This window comes from Amborella trichopoda, chromosome 1 (genome assembly GCF_054954075.1).
Source record: "Amborella trichopoda isolate Santa Cruz 75 chromosome 1, AtrichopodaSantaCruz75HAP2 v2.0, whole genome shotgun sequence".
Classification (NCBI taxonomy): Eukaryota; Viridiplantae; Streptophyta; class Magnoliopsida; order Amborellales; family Amborellaceae; genus Amborella; species Amborella trichopoda.
This window is the reverse complement of record NC_142336.1, coordinates 40,558,415-40,579,998: the sequence shown is the minus strand read 5'-3', so window position 1 is coordinate 40,579,998 and position 21,584 is coordinate 40,558,415. Positions and strand designations below refer to the sequence as shown.

The window sequence follows — 21,584 nt, the reverse complement described above, 5'->3', positions numbered from 1 at the left end:
TTACCATCTTTGGATCAAGAGAGAGAGAAAAGGAGACCTAGGGTTAGGACGTACCCCCAATGGGTCTTAGGAGAGAGAGAGGGTTAGAGAGAGAAAGCCTAATAGGAGAGAGAGGGGTGTGGCCCCTAGGGAGGAGAGAGAGTGTTTATGGGAGAGAGAGGTGTATGCAGATGGGGGAGAGCACCGCTATTTATAGTGAATTTTAGGTTTCGGGTTTCTTTAGGATTTCCCATAATTTGCCTCTTTTTTAAAATTGAATATGGACTATTGATCAAGGTGACTTGTGGGATGAGAGATCTGAGCCATCCATTCCATAGATAGGCCATCAACATTATAAAAGTTGCATGAACCATTATCCCTCTTTCCTTAAACCACTTTCCCATCAATATATTCAAATAAATTAAATTTAATAAGATATTGTTCATTCCATAAAGTAACATGTTCCATCTCATATATTTCATAAGAATATGTCAAATATCATCAAGTTAATATATGCTACCATACGATAGGGTCAATGTTTACTATATATACTCAAATTGACCGTATATGCTACCATAAGATAAGGTCAATGTTTACTATATACTCAAATTGACTATATATGCTACCATAAGATAGGGTCAATGTTTACTACATACTCAAATTGACCATATCCCTTAAAATATAATACAAATTTATTGAACATAAAGAAACCAAAAGAGAATCCAATGGGTGGGGCGTGCCACCCTCATGTGGCACATGTGGTCCCCACCCACATGCCACATTGTGAGCCCATGTACACTATGGGCCCCCATGTAATTTTAAAATAACAAACCAAATTTTAAAACTTTTATTTGAATGTTTATAACTTTGTAAAATCAATAACTTTATTTTTATAAGTTCAAAAATTACAAATAAAATATTTTAAAAGATTCATAAAAATTCAAATAATAAATCTAAAATAATTTCTATAATAAAATGAATACAATTAAATTAATATGATGGGAAGTTGATCCATATGGTTTAGGAATTCTATCAACGATCATGGGGTACTCCACCTTCAACTGTGGACTACAGACCACACTTGTTTTATCAAACCAACCCAGTATTTCCCATGACCCATAGTCCAAGTAGGGGCTCATTAGCGGGTCACCAAAGTCTGATCGATGAGCTAAGGGGTCGCAATCCCAGTCTGTGGATTACAGATCCTCCCTTAGAGACGAGTCAAAGTCATTACGACCTGATGCGCCCACAACTCTATAGTGCATAGGGGTATTTCTCTCGCACATGCATACACTTCATCCAAAGGTGGATAACTGGTTTTCGCTAACGATCTATCGATATGCATATCGTGTGATGGAACATGAATGAGGATTTGACCCCCGTCGCTGTAGGCCTACCATCACCCACAAGGGTCATACAGTCCCTTGGCTCACTCATCTAGGCATGAGCTCCGACCTCATCAAGGGCTAACTTAAAATTCTTCTCGGTTTATTCTTTATGCCCAAGTACATTGGGTTTTCCAACCGACTGACCTAGATCATCAAGCACAGTTCGATATCAGCAAACATCACTTGCTTAGTATGATCCTCGAGGAACCACACTTTCACTGAGTTTATGTTCCACACTCATAAGGCCTTTAAAGGCCACATAAACCCAACATCTCTCACTTGGCCTTTGAAGGCCTTATATTGTCTCTTCCTCACTTTATATCATCCCATATCTCTCACATGTCCTACAAAAACATTAGGGACAACTCCCTTAGTCATATGGTATGCAATCATCAAATCTGTAGATATGTAGCTGATCTCGATCTTTTTCTATCTCACCTCATTTATCAAGTGATAGAAGTATAACATGATATGCTTAGAATTCTTGTGAAACAGAGGCTCATTAGAGACACAAATAGCTGCCGTGTTGTCCTAGAAAATTCATACTGCCTCATAACACACATGATGAAAATTAAGTTGATTCAGCATCTTAATCCACACGGCCTCCTTGGATGCTAAACAGCATGCCACATACTCGGAGTCCATGGTGGACAAAGCCACAATATCTTGTTTCTTTGACTTCGAAGAAACCGTACCTTCTCCAAGCATAAACACATACCCAGATGTAAATTTCGCATCATCTGAATCTGCAAGATAGCTTGCATCTGAATATCTCTTTATTGTTATTTCAGTGTATGTAAACGTATAGTTCATGGTCCCTTTTAAATATCTTAGAAATCTTTTAACTGCTTTTCAAAGTTCATCTCCTGAATTGCTTTGGAAACGGCTCACCAGACTCATAACGAATGAAAAGTCAGGCCTTGTTCCCGTTATGACATACATAAGGGACCCAATTGCGCTCATGTATGGCAGTCTCTCCATAGCTCTTATATCCATGTCTTCGGTATGACACATTTTATTACTAAGCTTCGTCTTTTTGTCAATTGGGGTAGATATGGGCTTACACACACTCATATCAAACCTTTCTAGTATCATCTTACAGTAGGTTGCCTTGGAAAGTTGGATAGTCTTTTCTCTCCTGTTTCTTATTATCTTGATGCCCAGCACATATGAAGCTTCTCCAATATCTTTTATATCGAAGTGTTGTGCAAGAAAAATTTTCGTCTCTACTACTAAGGCAATTGAACTACTAACAATTAGCATATCATCTACATATAACGATATAAAGATTACATCACTCCCACTGACATTTTGATATATGCAATAATCCTCATTAATTGTAGAGAACCCCGTAAGAGTAAATGTCTCTTGAAATTTTATGTATCACTATCGCGATGCTTGTTTCAGGCTATAAAGGGATTTATTAAGTTTGCACACTAGGTTCTCTTTCCCTTTCTCCTCAAATCCCTCAGGTTGGTTCATGTAAATTTCTTCTTCTAAATCCTCATTTAGAAAGGTTGTTTTGACATCCATTTGATGAACCTAGAAGTCAAAATGGGCTGCTATAGCTATAAGGATTCGAATGGATGGAAATTTGACAACAAGGGAAAATGTTTTCTCATAATCTATCCCTTCTTTCTGCGTAAAACCCTTTGCAACCAACCTAGCTTTGTATTTTTCTATTTTCCCTTTATAATTCAACTTTTTCTTGAAAATCCACTTACAACCAATGACCTTACGCTTTTGAGGTAGAGGTATTAATTCCCATATATGGTTTTGGTTAATGGATGCATACTCATCTTTCATGGCTTCTATCCAGTATTCCCTTTCAAGACAGGTCAAGGCTTCACGGTAAGTTTTAGGTTTTGAATCTAGATCTTCCTCAACCCTATCAAAATGTTCTCCAAGGTAGACAAATTGTTTTAGGTATAGAGGTGGTCTACTGACTCGGTTACTTCGTCTTGATTCAGGTAAATGTTCACTTTCTTTAGGTAGTTCAGATTCAGGTTAGGTTGGTTTAGAAGTTTCAGTTTCAGGATCTTGAATTACATCCTTGTTTTTGGTCTCCTCATAAAAGTTGGCTTGTTTTCTACTCACCATTGTTTTAAAGAACTCTTCCTCGAAGAAGTGAGCATCGTGGCTTTCATTAACCGCTTATGTTTCAAGGTTGTAGAATTGATACCCCTTACCATGACATGGGCAACCAATGAAGATGATTTTGACAGTTTTGAGTTGCAATTTAGTTATATTTTGATGTGGGATAAGGACATGGGTTGAGCAACCCCAAACTCTCAGGTGTTCAAGGGAGGGAGTACGACTTGTGAAAATTTCGTGAGGAGTAAGTGAGGCAGCTTTTGTGGGAGTCCGATTAAGGATGTAGCATGTCGTCAACACGGCTTCTTTTCAAAAGTCTAAGGAGAGAATTTCATACCACATCATACTTCTTATCATTTCAACTAAGGTCCTATTCCGTCTCTCAACGACACCATTTTGTTTGGGAGTATAAAGCATGGTGTATTGATGGATAATTCTATTTTCAAAATAGATTTCTTTGAAAATGTCAGATGAATATTCTCCCCCTCTATCGGTTCTAAGAACTTTGATTTTCAAGCTGATTTGATTATCTACCTCGGCCTTATATTCTTTGAATTTTTCTAGAGCTTCCGATTTTATTTGAATAAGGTACACATGGTCAAATTGCGAGTGGTCATCTATAAAAGAGATAAAATATCTTTTTTCACTTTGATGGTCACATTCATAAGTCCACATATATCACTATGAATAATTTCCAATATGCTAGTAGCTCTTTTTGCCCTTGTGGTATTTTTTCTTATTAGTTTTTCTTGCACACAAGACACACACTTTCGATAAATCTCCCTTATAATTTTGAAGAGTCATATCCTTTTTTAATCTTTCCATTCGTTTGATATTAATATGTTCTAACCTCATATGCCATAAGGTAACATATAATTCATTAGGGAACGAGACATAAATAACATTCTCTTTTATTTCAATAATAAGTAGCACATCTACAAGTCGTTCAGTCATGATCACATCTTTACCTTTCTTGACCATCACTTTCTCCTCAATGAAAGTGGTAATGAATTCAGCCATAGACATCTTAGGAACCGAAACCAAGCACATCCTCATATCAGGAGCATAAAGTGCTTACTTTAGGATCAATGTGCTCCCACTCTTCAGTTTCAACTCGAAATCTCCAACTACAAGTACATCAATCTTCTGATTTTCTCCCATGTAAATATACTGCTGTCCTGGCCCCATAGGAGTGAAAGAACGGAAACCATCCTTAGTGTTTGTGACATGAGCCGTAGCCCTCGAGTCAAAACACCAAGAAGCTCCCTTGGGTCAGCCAGCATAGATTCAAAAACCACACATGCCAATTCTTTATTGGTCCCTCTCGATTTGGTGAACCGACAACCATTGGCTATGAGGCCCACCTTCTTGCAAATAAAGCAAGTTTGAGTCTCTCTCATTGCTCTCTTATTTCCAAAACCTCTCTTTTTGAAATATCTTTTCTTTTCAAAATTATTTCTTCCATTTCCTTTCTTAAATTTAAAAGAAAGTGGAGATTTTACCATATACACGGCTTCCCTTGGAGTTGTTGTCAGTAGTTGCCTTGAATTTTTCCTCTCCTCTTCTGCTTTGATTGTAGTGATGCGCTCCTCCAGTTTTGGTGCTTTCCTTCTGGCTGAGATGGAAGATGTAAAGGTCTCCCATGAATTAGGAAATAAATTCATCAGATGAATCACTTATTTATTGGGTTTCATGCATGTGTCTTCTTGCTCTCTGACTAACGTGGGAAAGACGTGCACATGATCTGCAAACTTGGTACTTTCTGCCAACATTAACTCATTATACCTCCTCATAGCTATGGTTTGCTTCATAAGAGATTAAGCATACACTTTCTCAAGTTTATCATAAATTATTTTGCAGTATAGATTGATTCATACTCAAAAGCATATGAGTCAATCATGACAAATAAAGAATGTGTTTGCATCTCAGATTCCTCCTCTTCCAATTGGCATACTTATCTTTGATTTCTTGATATGAGTCGTTAGTTGGACGACGAGGTCGGTCCTCAAAAAGTACCTCATGCAAGTTTTCCTCATAAAGCACAAATTTGATTTTTCTTTTCCATGAAACAAAGTTGGTCCCATTAAGCGTTTCGGCTTTCATAATCACTAAGATGAAAGTACGAGCTGCCATACCTTTTGTATTCTCAAGCAAAGAGAAAAAAAGAAAAGAGGAAAAGACTCATAATGGCAATCAAGTAAAACTAGCTCTGATACCAATGAAAATAAAGCCTATGTAATCTTTTTGCCGGGGAATATAATTTTTTTTTTAATGATAACTATCACCCCTTTTGTATTTTGGAAAAAGGATCACTTACAGATGGCCTTTTTATAATCAATAAATATTTCAAAATAAAGCAGCACAATAATAAAATAAAACTCAACTACTTGATGTCATTTTTACAACTTAATACTATGCTTAATAATATAAAATGAAAGAGCAAGAAAGTAAAAGAGAAGATGCCGGAGATTACCTCAATCGGGCTTATTATAGCTCACACCGAGTCACCACATCCAATGGCACGGGATCATCGGTCTAGCTTCATTCTTGAACCGGAAAAGCTAAATTTCGGCCAAACTAGGAGACCATCCTTAAATCTCTACAAAACCCTAACTCCAAAATAATTAGGCTCAAATCTTAATTTTCCCAACCCTTAGTATCTTTAGGTCAAGAGAGAGAGAATGAGACCTAGGGTTAGGGCGTGCCCCCTATGGGTCTTAGAGAAGAGAGAGAGTTAGAGAGAGAAAGCCTGATAGGAGAGAGAGGGGCATGGCCCTTAGGGAGGAGAGAGAGAGTTTATGGGAGAGAGAAGTGTGCACCCCTATTTATAATAAATTTTAGGTTTTAGATTTTTTTAGGGTTTCTAATAGTTTGCCTCTTTGTTTAGATTGAATATGGACCGTTGATCAAAATGACTTGTGGGGTGAGTGATCTGAGTCATCTATTCTATAGATGAGCCATTAACATTATGGAAGATGTATGAACAATTATCCCTTTTTTCTTAAACTATTTCCCAATCAATATGTTCAAATAAATTAAATTTAATAAAATATTATTCATTTCATAAAGTAGCATGTTCCATCTCATATATTCCATAAGCATATGTCAAATATTATCAAGTTAATATATGCTTCTATATTTAAATAAGATAGGGTCAATGTTTATTATATACCCAAATTGACCATATCCCTTAAAACATACTTTCCATAATACAAATTTCTTGAACATAAAGAAACAAAAAGAGAATCCAATGGGTAGTGCGTGCCACCGTCATGTGGCACCTATGGTCCCCACCCACATGTCATATGGTGGGCTCATGTGCACTATGGGCCCTCATGTAATTTTAAAATAACAAAAATAATTTTTAAAACTTTTATTTGAATTTTTATAACTTTGTAAAATCAATAACTTTATTTTTATAAATTAAAAAATCACAAATAAAATATTTTAAAGGATTAATAAAAATTCAAATAATAAATCTAAATAATTTCTATAATAAAATGAACACAATTAAATTAAAATGGTGGGAAATTGATCTTCTATCAACGATCATGGGGTACTCCACCTTCAACTATGGACTACAGACCACACTTGTTTTATCAAACCGACTCAGTGTTTCCCATGACCCACAGTCCCAGCAATGGCTCATTAACGGGTCACCAAAGTCTGGCCGATGAGCCAAGGGGTCGCAATCCCAGTCTGTAGATTACACGTCCCCCTTAGAGACGAGTCAAGGTCACCACGACCTGATGCGCCCACAGCTCTATGGTGCATAGGGGTATCTCTCTCGTACGTGCATACGCTTCATCCAGAGGTGGATAACTGACTTTCCCGAACAATCTATCGATATGCATGCCGTGTGATGGAACATTGATGAGGATTTGGCCCTCGTCGCTGTAGGCCTACCATCATACACAAGAGTTACACAGTCCCTCAGCTTACTCATCCAGACATAAGCTCCGACCTTATCAAGGGCTAATCTAAAACTCTTCTCAATTTATTCTTTATACCGAGATACTTTGGGTTTTCCAACCAACTGACTTAGATCGTCAAGCACAGTCCGGAATCAGTAAACATCATTTACTTAGTATGATTCTCGAGAGACTACACTCCTACTGAATTTATTTCCACTATAATAAATGTTTTTCATTACCCAACAGCAATCCATTCGTGTACTTTATATATATATATAAAAAGGATAATAATTGTCAAAAAAAAAAAAAAACCACACTCCAATAACCATACTACATAAATAAAGAGGTAAAATTGAATGCCTGAATTCGGAGAGAGAGAGAAAGAGTGCTAAATAAAACTGAATTGCCTAATTTAGAGAGAGAGCGAGCTGAAGAAAATTGAATGCCTGAATTTAGAGAGAGAGCGCACTAAATTAAATTGAATGCCTGAAATGTAGAGAAAGAGAGCGCTAAATAAAATTGAATGCCTGAATTTAGAGAGAGAGAGGGAGCTAAATAAAATTGAATGCCTGAATTTAGAGAGAGAGAGCGCTAAATAAAATTGAATGCCCGCGCGAGAAATCCATGAACATAGACTAGAGAGAGAGAGAGATCGATCTCTTTATACGAGAAACTCGTGGAACCCTAGCTCATGCCCGCCCTGGAGAGGATCCTATGTAAATTACCACGACCCTGCCCCTTTTCTCTCTCTTCACAGTCTCTGTCCTCTTCTCGCTCTTCGCAGGCTCTGCCCTACTTCTCTTCTGCTGTACTTGATGAGATTGGGGATTCTGATCCCATTGAACCAAGAGAGTTAGAGATTCGTATTCGAGCTCTCTGTAAGAGGAACCATGGTGGGTTGGAAGAAGCAGTCTCTCTCTTCAAAGGTATGCTCCATTCATGCTCCAAGCCCTCTCTTTCCACTTGCAATTTCTTGTTTCTGGCTCTCTCTAGAGCTGGCCAGCAAGAATTGGCTTTGTGTCTTTATGCATCCATGGCTGAACTGGAACTGTCACATGATGTTTACATCCTCCACACCTTAGTTGATTGTTTTTGCGGCTCGCGTAAAACCCGTTTCGCACTTGGTGTTGTTGGTCTTATTCAGAAATTAGGTTATCCTCTCTCTGTTACCTTATTGACAATTGTGATAGGAGGGTTTTGCAAGGAGGGGGGGGTTGCAGGGGCCATGGAGCTCCTCCGTGCTATGGAAAACCAAAAAATTTGGCCTGATTTTGTTACTTTTAACACTCTTTTGAATGGGCTCTGTAAAATCAATAAGGTGGAAGAAGCCCTGGATTTGTACAGAGATATGGCGAAGAGAGGGTTGTGTTTAAATATTGTAATGTGTAACACCCTCATTGATGCCCTTTGCAAGGGTGGGAGAATAGTGGAGGCGGCGGGTTTGGTAGAGGAGATGTACCATAATGGCATGAACCCCGATGTTGTTACTTATACCACTCTTATAAACAGGCTCTGCAAAACCAATGATGTGGAAGGGGCTCTGAAATTATACCGAAAAATGGCGAAGATAGGGTGTAAGCTGAATGTTGTTACCTATAATGTACTCATTGATGGCCTCTGTAAGGATGGGAGAGTAGAGGGGGCAATGGGTTTGTTAGAGGATATGTGCAAAAGTGGCTTGAAACCTAATGTTATTACATATACTACTCTTATAAACAGGTTCTGCAAAATGAACAATGCAAGTGGAGCGTTGGCAGTATCGAAAGAAATGAGGAAAAGAGGGTGTTTCCCAAACATTGTCACATATAACGCACTGATAGATGGTCTTAGCAATGCTGGGAGAATGGAGGAGGCAGTGGCTTTGTTGGAGGAAATGCGTCACATTGGCCTGAAAGTAGATAAATTCACACTTATCCCTCTTATAAATGGGCTCTGCCAAGCTAATGAGGTAGAGGAAGCCTTGAAATTATGCAAGAAAATGAGAAAGAGGGGGTGTCACCTAGATGTTGCCATCTACAGCATACTCATAAATTATCTTGGCAAGGTTGGGAGAATGGAGGAGACAATGGCTTTGTTAGAGGAGATGTACAGCAATGGCTTGAGCCCAAATGTTGTTACATATAACACTCTGATAAATAGGCTATGCAAAGCCAATAAAGTGGAAGATGCTTTGGCAATACATAAAGAAATGGGAAAGAGAGGGTTTCACCCAAATGTTGTCACATACAACACATTGATAGATGGTCTTAGCAAAGTTGGGAAAATAGAAGAGGGAATAGCTTTTTTCTTTCAGATGCACCAGAGTGGTCTGTACCCCGATGTTGTTACATATAACACTCTCGTAAATGGGCTTTGCAAAGCTCATAAAGTAAAAGAGGCCTTCGCATTATGCGAAGAAATGAGGAGGAGAGGGTGTTATCTAGATGTTATTACGTATAATACGCTCATAGATGGTCTTAGCAGAGGTGGGAGAGTAGACGAGGCATTGACTTTGTTAGAGGAGATGTACCATATTGGCATGGATCCAAATGTTGTTACGTATACCACTCTTATTAACATATTCTGTAAAGCCAATAATGTGGAGGGAGCTTTGGCATTATCCAAAAGAATGAGAAAAAGTGGGTGTCAACCAAACATCATCTTTTATAATGCACTCATTGATGGTCTTTGTAAGAATGGGAGATTAAAGGAGGCAGTAAAATTGTTTTATGACATAAGCCAAGATTCTGTCATGTATAAGTATAACAGGTTTAACAATGCCAATAATGGGGAAGAAACCTTGTCATCACACAATGATATAGGAAGAAGAGGATGTCCACCAAACATTGTAACATATAACACACTTATAGATGGTCTTTGCAAGAATGGAAGAATGACGGAGGCAATGGAGCTGTTGGACAAATTGTACCACAATGGCATTAACCCAGATGTTGTTACATATACCACTCTTATAATCGTTCTCTTAAAGGCTGATAGTGTGGAAAGAGCCTTGGAATTATGTAAAGAAATGGAAAAAAGAGGGTGTCACCCTGATATTGTCATGAACAATGCACTCATATATGGCCTTTGCAGGTGTGGGAGATTGGAAGAATTGAAGAGTTTGTTAGAGGAGAGATGCCAAAAAGGCTGAATTTAAAATGCCATAGCATATTATTGAAAAAAGTAAAATTATGCTCCCACATAATGGCCTTTATGACTTGGGTTTAGCTGATAACGCTGTAAATTTGGTCCTTAGCATGTTCGAAAAGGGAATTTTCCCTATACAGGTACAATATTTAATTCATGTTCTCTAGAAGAGTGAATCTTGCCAGAAAGCTACATAAACGTTAAATGGTGAGGCGGGCTTCGGTCTAATGCTATCACATAAATGGTGTATGGAGCAGTGGTCATACTGGTGGTTGTACAGGGGCATTTTTGTCATTGTCTGCATGCTACGTATTATTGTAATCTATTTTTGGTAAAGCCATAAATGTAATTTAATATGGGCTGATCTGTGTATATGAAATCAGTCCACATGATTGAAATTGTAAATATATTTAATTGCCCTTTTAAGGATAATGTGATATCTCTCATACACTCTTGAAACCCTTGTCTCCTAAATTTCCATGCACTATGATTTAATCTGTTAAATATCTGTTTAAAGATTTGGGTCTAAACATGCACTGGAATTGTTGAATGTTATAAAATGGGGATGATGGTTGATTGCACATTTTGTACCCTATAGTGTTTTTGCCCAGTCAAAACACTCTTCTTTTTTCCCTGGCCAAAAACAGGCTAGGCAGAGCATTATTACTCACTCTGCAATCCTTATCTGGAGAGCGGGTGAAGTGGCTAGATATACCATTGACAAAAGATGAGACCGTAGGGCAGTGGCTGATTTGGGACAAGAGTAGCCCCCGGGCCCATATCACTGCTGTGTTGCTTTGTGCCAGAAGTTTTAGGACAGCCTTGCCCCTGTTCAACAAGTTTTTTATGGAATTTTGATCATGAGCTGAGGGCTGAATGCCACTTTCAGATCCCAACTTATGTGAAAAAGAAAAGACATGATAGACATATGGATAACTGAGTCATAGTATGCCTAAGAAGCACTAAGACATTGTACATATGACACTATTTCATACACCATACACCTGGAATTAACTTGTATAAGAGGCTGTTCAACCTGTCCAAAATAGGCTGTCAAAATCATATAGAATATCCAGGTAAATCTGTCAAAACTATGTGTAGTATTCTTGAATATCAACATGGTCCCCATAGTTGGCCCTAAGATAAGATGCCACCCCTCATCTCCCTCCCCACCTCTTCTGGCCCCAACCTCCCTAACCTGTACAAATCCTCTCTGGTCGGCGTCTTCCACCCCAGCGCCAAGACCACAAAGGAGTAGATAGATGGGCTAAGGATTTTTGGAAGGAACCTCAGCTCGAGTGAGGCCATTAGCAGACGGGTCATACTTGTTCTCCTTTCCATCCATTGCAGTGGCGGTGTCCATTCCTCATTGTCCTTCCCTGAGCTCCTTCAAGGGAGTGCTTCTGATAATTTGGCTTGCCCAGTTTTGTTCAATTTCATTGGTATAAATATGTATAACATTACTTGTCGATAATTATAGTATTGCTATTTTATGCATATGATTATGATGGTGTATTGTCTAGATTGTAGTTTCTAAGTTACAGGTGCTCATATATGCAGATTGGTTTCCTCTACCTGCATTATGCTGCAGAGCCAAAGACCTTATGGGGTTGGTTCTAGCCCTACGTCAAAGATGAAGAGGTACCCATTCTATTGATATTGTTAATATGCTTTTCGTTGCTCAGTATGTATGAGATGTGGATCAATTCTCCATTAGTTCTTATAAAGATAAATTTATTTTGTTTAGGAGTTGCAAGCTTTCTTTATAGCTACACGATGATCTTCCACCTCTATAAATATACTTGTTGGAAGAGTTATTGCAGAGCTGATACATCACATGAATCAAATCTTCTTTGTTATGGAGAGATCTGAGTTTTTTATTTGATGGCATCATTTAAAAAATTGAGGTGTACATTCAAGACCAATCTGGTATATAAAGCATCTAAATGGGATATGAAATATAATGATTGCCTAAATCAATCTTAATCTCTATCATATACATCCTTGCACTACATTAAAATAGTTCTGCTGTGCTAGTATCTACAACAACCTCATGGTGAAAAAGTGAGATCGAAGGTTCAGGTTCAATATAACCATATTACCCTTTTTTATATACAACCATCTATTTAATATCTCCTCATTAAGCTTGCACTGTATGGGATCCCCAATGGCACGGCAGTTATATCATACCCCATTAAGTTTGAAATAGAAGAGTGCTACCCAATCGTATACCAAATTGGTAAACAGGTCTAACCATCCTCATCTACTTGATGATAAGATTTGCTTCGATGTTTGGATGGTATATGAGGGGCAGAGGCAGGTTAATAATATCTGATGGGAGATTCTATCTCTTGGTAGTAATGCACTTGCTTGTTTTTGGTGTGTTTTCTGCAACCCAGGATACTGGAGTAGCACTGATGTTATGAGCATACGAACAGTTTGAGAGTGCCAAAGGAGTTCATGAAGCCAAACAATTTGTTGACATAGTTTTGTTATGAACTTGTATGCCATGTCCTTGAATGGTAGATTATGTCCTGCTTTTCAAAGAAGCAAATGAATTTCTAGGAAATTTAAAATCGGTGATTAATTTGTTATGCATCTCACTGTGACAAATTTACTGTAGATTTTATTGTATGAATAGTAGATTATGTCTTGCTTTTCGAAGAAGCAAATGAATTCCTAAGAAATTTAAAATGGGTGATTTAATTTGTTATGTGTCACAATATTTGACAAATTTACTGTAGATTTTACTGTGTGCACACACACATATTTCTCAAATTTGATATTCACCATATTTTTTCTCTCAAGTGTGTCCATGACCGTGGTAATTTTTAGAGATGTTTAAAAATGCATATGAAGTGAGCTTGAAATATGTTAAACACAATGTTTTAATTTTGAATTGATAGGGAAACTATATAATGGCCCAACGTTTCTATTAATCCACAAGTTCCTTTAAAATATTTGCAATATTTTACAAATTCTATGCCTGTCAAAAAAGTAAAAGTTCTACAACTTATCAAATATTTGTTATCTATGTTAGAGTACCATATGAATGGACAACCTGTTCATTTGTGAGAAGAAATGGTGTTTGGTTATGTGAATTAGGTTGAAGTGGGATTTGGGATTAAACAATGCTCAGTCTTATCTATGCGTAATTGACGTAAAAAACTTGGGAACTTTAAGTTCTTTTTTTCTTTTCCCCCCCTTTTTTTGACCATTGGGCAGCAAGTTGAGGATGGTATCTTGTTAGCTTGCAATAAGTTTGTTACATGTACTGTTTAATCATCTCGAAATGGTGTTCTAGTAAGACAGTTGCGTGCATCATCCTTATTGGTGGCATTACATTTTTAAGGTCATATGTTGCCTAGTTCTTTGAGTTCGGTGGCATTTTGATGCCAAATTTGACTGATCTTCTATTGCTTGTAAATTCTTTTAGGAAAAATACAAGTTTTATAACTGTTCCTCAACAAATTGTCTGAATAGTTTGACAATTTGTTAGCAAGTATATGAATCTACTTGTCAACTCCACCATGGCCAGTCCCAAGCTGGTCATACTGGTCCCAAGCTCAAATAATCGAGGAGGGGTTGTGTTAGGTAGCGCAGCCAGCTTAAAACTCTGCTACATCTTTTCATGAATCCTGAATCTTTGTTATTTATGGTTTGACTGAGGGTATGGCCCTTGATAGAGTAGAATGACAGAACATGATTTATGTAGCCAACCCCAAATATGGGTTAAGGCTTGGATGATGATGATGATATGAATCTACTTTTCTTCAGTGAATGGTGGGAATGATTTAGCAGAGAACATTCAGCAGAATCTTTAGAAAATATTGGGTGCAAACATCTACATATTTGAACCTGCACATGTGTGCATGCTCACACACACACAGATTCTCTCCTAATTGGCATGTTGACAGATTTATACTTAAGATTCTTCATTCCTAATTGATGCATGTAGAGGGATGTAAGCTTCACTTAAGATTCTCCACTCCTAATTGATGCATGTAGAGTGATGTGTACTTCACTTAAGGTTCTTCACTCCTAATTGATACATGTAGAGGGATGTGCATGTCACTTACCCTCTGATCACTGGTTCAATATCCCCCAGGAATTTTCTCTGGGTTCATATGATCGAATGAAGACAATGGGAGTCTATGTGTGTGATCTGCTTCTTGGACAGGTGAGTACATATCTTTTCATGCTTGCCATTTTTGGCTTGTTAATTTTAAGTTTAATTTCATCACCTGGTAAAGGCAGGCTATTTGCCTGATTATAGTATATATCTTCCCTTAAATTGACAGAAATTTATTAAAATCTCTGTGGTGAATGCGCAAGTAAAGCTACCACTGATCTTGGTCTGTGATTTGCCACTCATAAATTTTTCATTTGAGATCCTCTGCATGGGTCGCCCTTTGGAGGATACTGAAAGAGGATAAACATCTCTATCTGCTGCAACTAAGTAAAAGGTTTGTAATGTTGATCTTGAATTTGAAGCAAAGCATCGTACAAGGCAGTTTTCTTTACATGATATAGAATGTTGATTCGACTGTCTTAAGACGATGCTTCCTTTTCGATTTTTCTTATTATGCCTTCATGTTGCAATCTGATCCTTGTAGCTGTGCTATATTTGTTCATTTTGCATAGTGTAGTGGTCTCTTTAGGAACGTATATTCTGGGTATGGAAACCATAGAATATATTACACCATTGAAATGGAATATTGTCCGGAAAGGTGTCACATAATATGAGGGGCATGGTTTATGTTACTCGTGTATCAAAAAGCACTAGGCGGGTCCTAGGCGGCCTGGGGTGTGTCCAGGCCGCCCAGCGCCTAGGTGGGCGCCCAGAACCTGGGCGACTGCCCAGTTGAAAAAAATATACCATTATACCAAATTACCAATATACAATATTCCAAATCCAAGTTGAAAAAAAAAAAGAAAAAGGTGGACATCGAGAAGAGAATTTTCATAATCTATATTGTTAAAACAGTAAACTGTAAAACCATACAAGTGTGTAGGATATAAAAGTCAACACTCAACACAACAGAAATATACAGAAATTTAGGAAATATACAGTCTAACAAAAGTCAACACTCATGACTCGACACAACAGTCAATAGTGAACACTCAGCACCAAGAGGCAAGAGTCTTCAGTCGTCGTCATCATTCATCATCATCATCATCATCATCATCAGAAGGAATATCAATAGGGCAAGCCTCATCATATGCATCAGAGTCGAGGCTATCATCGTCAGAGTTATCTCCCTCTTCAATATAATGCTCATCCTCCTCTGTTTCTTCTGAATCTGCTTCATCCTCCTCTTTTTCTACCTTCCTCTTACTAGTACGTGCAGTCTATACAGATGAGGCCCTAGGAGTCTTGGCTGCTCTACCATTTTTTTTGTACTTCTCTGAACTCAAATATTGTATAATTTCCTCCCTAGTAGCCTCAGGAATATTTTTAGACGGGGCAACATCCCCCTTAATATCGACAAGGTATTTTTAAACCGGTAAATGCCCCCATTAGTATCATTTCCACAATAATTACATTTAATACGATTTTTATCACTTGGATTCGGGTTATAACTATTCTTCCAACCCGGATCACAACTCTGACTAGAACCTGGAGAAGATACTTCAATAGAACAAGGCTTATTTTCATCTTTTTCTTGTTCTTCTAATCTAATCTCATCCTGAACTGCATCAGGAACCTTTGTACAAGAAGCAACATTACCTCTAACACCAGCTAGGTGTTCTTTGAATCGGCTAATACCCGCATTGGTATCTTTTTCACAAAAATTACACCTTATATAATTTCTATCATTTGGTTTTTGGTTGTACCTATACTTCCAACTCGGATCACTTCTTCTAGAAGTAAAAGAAATAGATCTATGACGAGGATTTTGTTCATGTTTTTGTTTTACAGAACTTGTATATTGCTTAATCTCATCTCTGATAACTTCAAGAACATTTTTACAAGGGGTAACATCCCCCTTAATTCCGGCAAGATGTTTCTTAAACTGGTTTATGCCTCTTTTTGTATTTTTTTTACAAAAATTGCATCCAACGCAATTTTTGTCATTTGGATTCGGGTTGTATCCATATTTCCAACCCGGATCTCCACTCCGACTAACTCCTAAAGAAGACATCTCAAAATAAAACAAGCAATCTAAAAAATAAAGCTTAGCACTTACTTTGGTTGCTCGAACTCCAAACTTTGAGAAACATTTTGATCCAATGAAATGTTGTTTTTTGGAGGTTTCTTTCTCTCTAAAAGGGGTTATTGTGGGTTTAGGTTTCAAATGAACCTAAAACCCATCGTTCTAAACTTTTGTATCTTGAAAAAAACGAAAAAAAAAAAAAAAAAATTTCTTTTTCGCCTTTGGGAGGGGTGCAGGCCCTAGGTGGTCCGTTTTTTTGAACAATGATGTTACTACAAAGGCCCATCCACCAATCCACAAATCAACTATAGCTGGGTGAATGCCCAGGTGGGCGCACTATTAATCTCTAGTTTCTGTCCGCAGGAACACATGGTATATCCCTTTGGAGTACGATATACCATATTCCATTGGATTATAGTGTATCTGCCCCATTTGGCATTGCTTGAAATCTTTGGCTAAGATCAATTATGAGAGCTACTCATATAGTGTTTGAAATGTTCTTTATTATGATAAAAATACAAGTTAAGAGTGTGCTTCTCTCATCTTACAAGTTTGTCATATATCCAGTCACATTGTTTTATACTCAAATATGCCAAACCCTAATATCATATTGTCCTTTTCCCGATTGCCCCATTTAAATCCAATGTGAAAAGTACACTGTTGCGATTGTAATCTTAGATTTGATTAGAAATAAAAAATGGCAAAAGAACACCTTTAAGAGTTGCTCAGATAGAATGCTTGATATGTTATTGATCAGAAGAACAACACAATAGTTTCTTTTGCTTAACCTGCAAATTAATCATATATGGAGTCACACTGTTCTGTACTTGAATAAAGCCCTACTAAGATCCTATAGTTCATTTTTGCAAATGCCCACATTTAGGTCTACAGTTGAAAGAGAACAAGAAGCCACCAGTCTATAAGATCGGTTATGCTTTTGCTGTTGAATCTTTGGATTTGATAGAAATGTTTACTGTTGCTGCTGAGGCTAAGAAATATTTACTGTTGCTGTTGAGGCTTTTTTTTATAAGAAATATTGAAGGTGAAATTCCTCACATCTCGTACCACCTCAACAACCTGGATACCAATTCAACATTCGATTCCTGCGGAACCATGCCTTCTAAAATTGCAATTTACCCACTCTAGCAGTTCTGCCGAGGACTCTCTCCCCACCCCCCCCATTTTCAAATGAAGCACTGCCTTCAGCTTCAACTTCATGAACCCCATGCATCAAGCTAAACACCTCATTTTCTAAAGGGAAAAGTTGACATAGAGCTTAGTCAAATATCGTCAAATCGATCATCTCGACATCAAGATGCATGGAATGAGAAAAAAATGGATTTCAAGTTTTGGAAATAGTGCATCTTGTAACGCATTTTTGGACCGTCAATTTTTGAGTTGTTCAAGTTTTCATAGATCTGCTCGATCTATATTATTTTTGAAGCTTTAAATTTTATAATAAAAGATAAAAATATGTTTTAAGGCCAGTCAAAGATTTTCAGTATTAAAACCACATTTTTCGACACTATTTGAAAGTGGGCTCCAATTTGATTGTTTAGTGCCTCGGCTCGATACAAACCGCACCCTTTTCTAAATTAGTACTCTTTCTCAAATGTTTCTCCCATGTCATTTTCAAATGAAGCATGCTGATTCCCATGCATCAAGTAGAATGCCTCATTTTCTACATTAGTCCTCTTCAAAAAAATTTCTTGATGGTAGAATGTTATAGACTTCTTCCTCATCTATGGCAAGGAAGAAGTCTACTATATTGAACATAATTCTTATTCACAATCATTTTTGGCTTTATTAGGATTGCTTGAATTCTTCCCAGTTCACATTTGTACGTAACAGAACTGAGGCGCACCTGTTGCTCAAAAATTGGCAATTTTCTTCTGCCATATTATTGACTGATCTTTTGATGCCTGTTTTGACTGAGAGCCTGACCAGGTATTAGACTACATGGATGAGTATGCGTTTAAGATGATCGTGAATGGGAATTTTAGTATACAGAAAATGTGACCTGACATCCCAACTGTTTGCTGTGGTGTTGTCTGTGCTCCTGAATGAGTACGAATATCTGTCTAGCTTTCCCTGGCTAATGAACTTCTTTCATGTGTCTTTGATGAATATCTGTGAGGTTGGATCTGCCTAGTGCATCTCTTGTAGCTTATATGATATTCCATGAGCAATTACCCATTGGATAAGGAGAGAGAGAGAGAGAGCAACTTCAACAACTTTAGTAGATCCATTCTTTGTAGAGCCCATGTCTTGGCCTATCTGACCTCATCTGATTTTGCAGTACTACTTCGACACCCTCTTTCCCCGCACCCCAGTCCCCGTCATGCGCCAAATGGTGGCCCACCTGGAGAGGCTCAAGCTCCACACAAAGCACTTGGGGTTAACTGGTGAATCACACTGCCATGGCTCTGATGACACTGCACGAAGGCCCCCCTCTGTGAAAGCATCTCCCTCTGTCTCTTTTGGTCAACGAGCCCCACATCGAACCTCGACCCGTGACTCCTCACCAGTTCATTAAACGTTGCCCCCACCGCGAGATCGGAACGAGAGCGATCGAGACCGAGATTGAAGGCATGAGAATGATGACCGAGACAATAGAGACTTGTACAAGTCGAGGCACCTAGAGAGAGAAAGTGACCGGCATGATTACGAGAGGAGCAGCCAAGACCAAGTCAGGGATAGAGATAGCTCTCATGCTTTCTAAAATATCCATTTAAAGCTTCCTTAAGGCAAAGGCTTTTCAAAACATTACAAATTTTTTTCTTCAAGCCAAAGCTTGATCCAAAAAAATTGGAAATCATGCCACCTTAGGTGGCACTCATGGGCCCCACCCACATCGCAATGGTGGGCCCATATGCTTATGTGAAAAATTGGTGAAATAAACGAGAAGAATCGATAGGTATGTGGAATTTTAAATCACTTTTTTGCATCAAGGGCTTCCCCCAGTATCATATAAACTCGAATCCAAGCCGAACTTTAAATCAAAGTTTGATCATGACACTTTTTTTTTTGTTGGTTGAAAAAACAAACACTTTGGTTAGACTGTAATGTTCCCCCACATTGAGATTTACCTTTTCTAGCCTACGGGGATCGAGAAACATCCTTACCAGGGTCTGGTCTTAAAAAAAGCAGTCTCCTTGAATAAGAAAAGTGGGAGATTCTTCAAATCCATTGCCACTGCCAAACTCAAATGTGTGCCGTCCATTTGGATGGGTAGCGTAGAAAAGGGGTTAGAACTTTATAATAGCTTAACCGGCTTAGAAAATAATCTCATGAAGAGAAACTGTAATGGGGCCCATGAATATTATCTATGACAATATGAAAAATAAGTTGTGGACTGTCCATTTTGAATGGATGGATAGGGAAACCATAGTTACTAGGGGCAGAAGCGAAAGAAGCTCTAGGATCTAGTTCCATCCGTGGTGGAGGGAACGAGTTCTGTATATGGGCAAATGAAGAGATTGAGATCCTTGATATTTAGGGATCGAGTTTCATATCTACAAAGGTGCAGATCCCTAGTATGGGATCGTATTCCACAATGTTATTATCGAGGTTCCCAAAGTTCAGTTATATCCATATTTTAATCTATGAGGGAGTTCCATTCAATAAAATTTTTAATTTTTTCCAAATTCACAAATCCAAAGTATGATAAGCCCACTTTTTAAAAACATAAAGTGTATTTTAATTTTTATTTTTTTCTATTTATCGGATTAAGTTTAGATTTGATATGTTTGTACATGACATCATCACCTGCCTATAAAAATATTTAAAAATAAATAAAATTAATAAATAACGAAAATGCCAATACCATTGTTTAGAAAATTGATCCTCAGGCTCTAGTTGAGGTGGTTTACTCGGGCAAGTCCGAGTAACTCACTCAAGTCCAGCTCATTTTCTTTAAAGAAAATGAAGATCAAATATAGCTATAATATGAGCGCCTTTTTATCATCAAGCAACAGATTGGTGTGATGGGTAGTGCTCCCTGTAAATAGACCTCTGAGTTACATTTTGGTAGAGAGTACTTTTTTTTGTTAAACTCCACAAAAAAAAAAAAAAATAAATAAATAAATAGGACGTTTTTAAAAGTGATGTGAGTTCCATTATGGTAAGGGCTATTTTTTTAAAAATTCCAAAAAATAAAAAAGGACGTTTTTAAAAGTGATGTAAAAAGTTGTCTAGTACAAGATTTGAACCCTACCAGCGATGAACTTTATACAATAGTACAAACAAAAAGGCATTCTAGCACATCTAATTTAGATTTGGGATATTAGTATAATTAAGTTAAAAGACATAATATACAACCTACGCGTCTAAAACTTGCCTTGTCCATGGAGCGAGGCCAAGACGCAAAACGTTCTTGCACTAAACTATGGCGATTAAAAATTAACATTTCTAGCAGATTTAAATTAATAGTTTTGAAATATCTAAAATAATTTATGGTACCTTTACTATAAAATAGCAAACATGTTTTAAATTCTTTTAATTTTCTTAATTCTAAAATTTAAATGGTTTTTTAAATTTTCATTGATTACTCCTTTTTGTTTTACCAGTTTCCCAAATATAAAATTTTAATGTTGTATTAATCAAATATTATCACTCTTTGAAAATAGTTTGAGTAATTTTCAAATTTTTCATAATGACTTTTTTAATGCTTCTTAGAAATTGTGCTGAGTTTTCTTAAGAAACAAGAAATATGAAACTCTTCTTTTTTTCCCTTTTTCTTCCTTATAAATTAAATAACTCAATATTTTTTAATAAGTTTTAGGTTCTAAAAAATTATTTGTAACGAATTTATAAAATTTTTAAATACAATTAATTTCAATTAATAGTTATTATATTAAGAAAATACATTCTTTTACTATAAAAAATGAATACCAGTTTTGAAATCCTTTGTCCCTAAATTCTAA

The 21,584-nt window shown here is 37.2% G+C and overlaps 1 protein-coding gene and 1 pseudogene across 2 annotated transcripts; both read left to right on the top strand.

Annotated features, from left to right (window-relative positions):
• Positions 1-7,880: 7,880 nt before the first annotated feature.
• LOC110006570 (uncharacterized) lies at positions 7,881-10,960 on the top strand. Its single transcript, XM_020662444.2, has one exon. The coding sequence runs from the start codon at positions 8,067-8,069 to the stop codon at positions 10,503-10,505; it is 2,439 nt and encodes an 812-aa protein (XP_020518103.2). The 5' UTR covers positions 7,881-8,066; the 3' UTR covers positions 10,506-10,960.
• On the top strand, positions 10,546-19,610 carry LOC18426349 (pre-mRNA splicing factor SR-like 1; annotated as a pseudogene). The gene is made up of 4 exons (XR_016040220.1): positions 10,546-10,641; positions 12,062-12,142; positions 14,610-14,681; positions 18,959-19,610. The product of XR_016040220.1 is annotated as a pre-mRNA splicing factor SR-like 1 (transcript).
• Positions 19,611-21,584: the final 1,974 nt, after the last annotated feature.

Excerpts from the sequence above, each read along its gene's own strand:
- LOC110006570 (XM_020662444.2), top strand. The coding sequence starts at position 8,067 with ATGCCCGCCCTGGAGAGGATCCTATGTAAATTACCACGACCCTGCCCC.